We start from the raw sequence: 2,985 nt of genomic DNA on the forward strand, positions 1-2,985 counted from the left end.
CTCCTCCTCGGCGTCGTCCGCCGCCGCCGGCTCGGCGGCCGCGCCCCCGGGCGCCGGCGCAGGGGGGAGCAGCGGCGCCAGGAACGCGGCTTCTGCTGCGGCGCCAAACTGCGGCGGCTGCGGCGGCGCGGCGCCGGCGCCGGCGGGCACCCCGCCTGGGGCGCCGGGGCCTGCCATCGCGCCGTTTGAGAGGGCGGCTGGTAGCAGCAGCTCCGCGCCGCTGAGCTTGAGGCTGCGCAGGAGGGGCAGGCCCGACAGCAGCTGCAGCGCGGCGTTCTGAGGGGGTGGACAGGGTGGAAGGGGATGGGGTGAGGTGCAGAACGCAATGCGTGCAAGGTGCATGCTTGTGGAGAGAAGGGAGGACGCGTGGGCTTTGCTAAACCAGTCAAGTAGCTCCAAAGGCCAAGCGGGGATATGCAATCCTTACAGCTTGATGATGCAACCGGTGAGCTGCAGCGGCAGTCGCTGCAATCTTCCCCAGGCCCAGTGCAGCCGCTGCCCCTCCGCCCTCCCTGCTCAGGCAGCAAAGCGGCCCCCCGCCCGCGCCCCCATCCGTGCCCCGCCCCTCACCTGCGACACCTGGCTCTGCCACGGCACCCAGCCGACCGCGAGCGCCCGCAGCCGCGTCAGCCCGCGCAGCGCGAGCAGCCCCGCGTCGCCGACGCCGCACATGCGGCCCCGCAGGTCCAGCTCCTCAATCGACTTCATCTCCCCGATCGCGGCCAGAGCGTCATCCCCATACAGCAGGGGCGCCACCTTCGAGTTCTGCACGAGCCGCAGCGCGCGCAGCTTGGGCAGGCCCGCGGCGAGCGGGCGCAGGTCGAGGCCGGAGGGGACCGACACGTTGACCAGGTGCAGGCCGGTCAGGCGGCCGAGAGAGGCGAGGGCGGTGACGTCAGCGTCGGACAGCTCCAGGACTTCGCTGAAGTGGAGCTCCAGGGAGCTGCGTTTGGGGGTCGGTGTCGGAGCGGTGAGGGCACGAGTTGAGGGCGCGTGCATGCAGGAGAGTCAGAATCCGGGGGCGGCAACGAACACACCTCTGCCTCCTTCATATCCGCCGCTGCCGCCCCACAGGCAGGCTCAGGAGGTGAGAGCGCCGCGCGAGACCACTGCTGCATGCTGCGCCTAGGGCGGTGGGGTGACGCCGTACCGCGCCGCAAGCCGCTTGGCCAAGTTCTCACCTGACAAACACAAAGCAGGCCACGTTGGCCAGCGCGTCCACCAGCAGCTCGCTGCCGGCGCCGGGCCCGATATTGAGGCGCAGCTGCGTCAGGCACGGCGCAACCGTGTGCAGGCGCTGGAGCTTGTGCGCAGGACTGTCGTTGCCGGGCAGGGAGCACTCCACCGCGGCGGCGGCGCCGCTCACGGCGCTGTGCCAGGCCTTGGACACCAGCCGAGCCGTAGAAACGGTGCGCACGTCCACACAGTGCGACAGGACATGCTGCAAAGCGGGCAAGCATGGTTGATGGGGCGGGCCGAGCCGAGGTGGGTCAGGGCGAGATCGCGTGAAGGAACACAGCTAACACCCCGATGTTAGGACATAAGACGTTGATTTATGCGCGATGCGCCGCTTCACTCAGGTCCTGGGTGCCCCGACTCCCGCGGGAGCCGACAGCACCTGAAGCACATCCTGCGGCAGGCAAGGCAGCTCCTCCTGGACAGTCTCCATAGCTATATCTATATATTTCAATGCTCTTGGTGACTGGGCGATGGTGCTACGCACGGCCCGCGGGGGCGTCCATCGCACACGATTAGCCACTGCAGGCTGCGCTCCGGTAATCTGCTTGCTCGAAGAATTTAGCAAACAGATGACCTTCAAATAGTGTAATGTTTGGTTGTAATGATGATTGCAACTCGAGCAAGATGCTGTGATGCCCGCGTGCCGGAGCCGACTCGCTTCTCGCTGGCTGGCGATGATCGGTGTGCCCATGAAAGACGCACATGTGTAAATTTGTATCATACACTGATAGTTAGATAGTACGCCAACAGTGGCACTGAGTGCGCACGCCGCATTCAAAACCCCTTTTCGGCATGTACTTAACGATGCTGCTGGACGGCAGCTGACGCCTGCAATCACACAATTCTGCCACGGCAGTAATGACGATAAAAGCAATAGCAGTTGTCACGTACATGTTTCTGTTTCATCGCAGCACACTGCGTCCTTACTAGGTCGCGGCAGCCATCCACCCACAGAGGGGCAGCACCAGACCACTCACGAGCCATCCCCCTGTGTCCTGCTGTGAGAGTGTGACTTCTGTGTGCCGAATGCGCTTGTTATCAGCAGGTGCCACACCGTGTTCCACAAGCATCATCAAATCAACAACACCACCAACAGTGATGAGACAGCGCGCTGTGGTGGTTGGGAATTGGAAGCAGCGGCTTGCTTGATCAGGCAGCTGGTGAAGGACCGGGGAAAAAAATTGTTCAAGCCACAGTTCCTATGGTGGGACCTAGAATGAAAAGGGTTCAGTCAGGGCATAAGAGCCGGGCCCGTGGAAATGTGTGGGGCCGCCGCCCCTGCGCATCCCACATACCCGATCTGCGCGAGGCCCGCGCACGTGACGGCAGCGGGCGCATCTCCGTCAGCACCGCGGCGCGCGCGCGCCGCGCGAGCTCCTTGATCCCCGGGTGCTTTTCGATTAGGAAGAGCAGCCCTGCACTTTGCCCCGATCCGTTTCAGGCGCGGCCTCCGGGATGGCCCGGGAGACCGAGAGCCCGCGCGCGAGAGATCCCGGAGCGCATCAGTGTCTAAATATGAAGTAAGATGATGTGCCGTTTTATAATTCATGCTCGTAACTCTCTCCGTACCGTGGTCGGGGAGGGGTGACCCTTTGCGGTGTGGCTGCGGTCTCGCGCCGGCCGCTGACGCGGCGTTTGGCGGTGTATGTGCGTCAAAATTACCCATATTACTCTCATGCGATCAACCAGCCCTTCTGTGCAACGCCCGCGCGTTTGTTCGTTTGCAGCACTGCTGCTGACGTGGCA

General features: G+C 64.1%; 1 protein-coding gene across 1 annotated transcript; it reads right to left on the bottom strand.

Moving 5' to 3' along the window:
- Positions 1-570: 570 nt before the first annotated feature.
- Positions 571-1,669, bottom strand: MNEG_5707 (hypothetical protein; the record flags this gene model as incomplete). Its single annotated transcript, XM_014045811.1, has 3 exons — positions 571-943; positions 1,182-1,441; positions 1,619-1,669. Coding segments are annotated over 3 exons (684 nt in total), but the record flags the coding sequence as incomplete, so codon positions are not given.
- Between the last annotated feature and the right edge of the window lie 1,316 nt (positions 1,670-2,985).

The sequence above is a fragment of the Monoraphidium neglectum genome, assembly GCF_000611645.1.
Source record: "Monoraphidium neglectum strain SAG 48.87 unplaced genomic scaffold scaffold00870, whole genome shotgun sequence".
NCBI lineage: Eukaryota > Viridiplantae > Chlorophyta > Chlorophyceae > Sphaeropleales > Selenastraceae > Monoraphidium > Monoraphidium neglectum.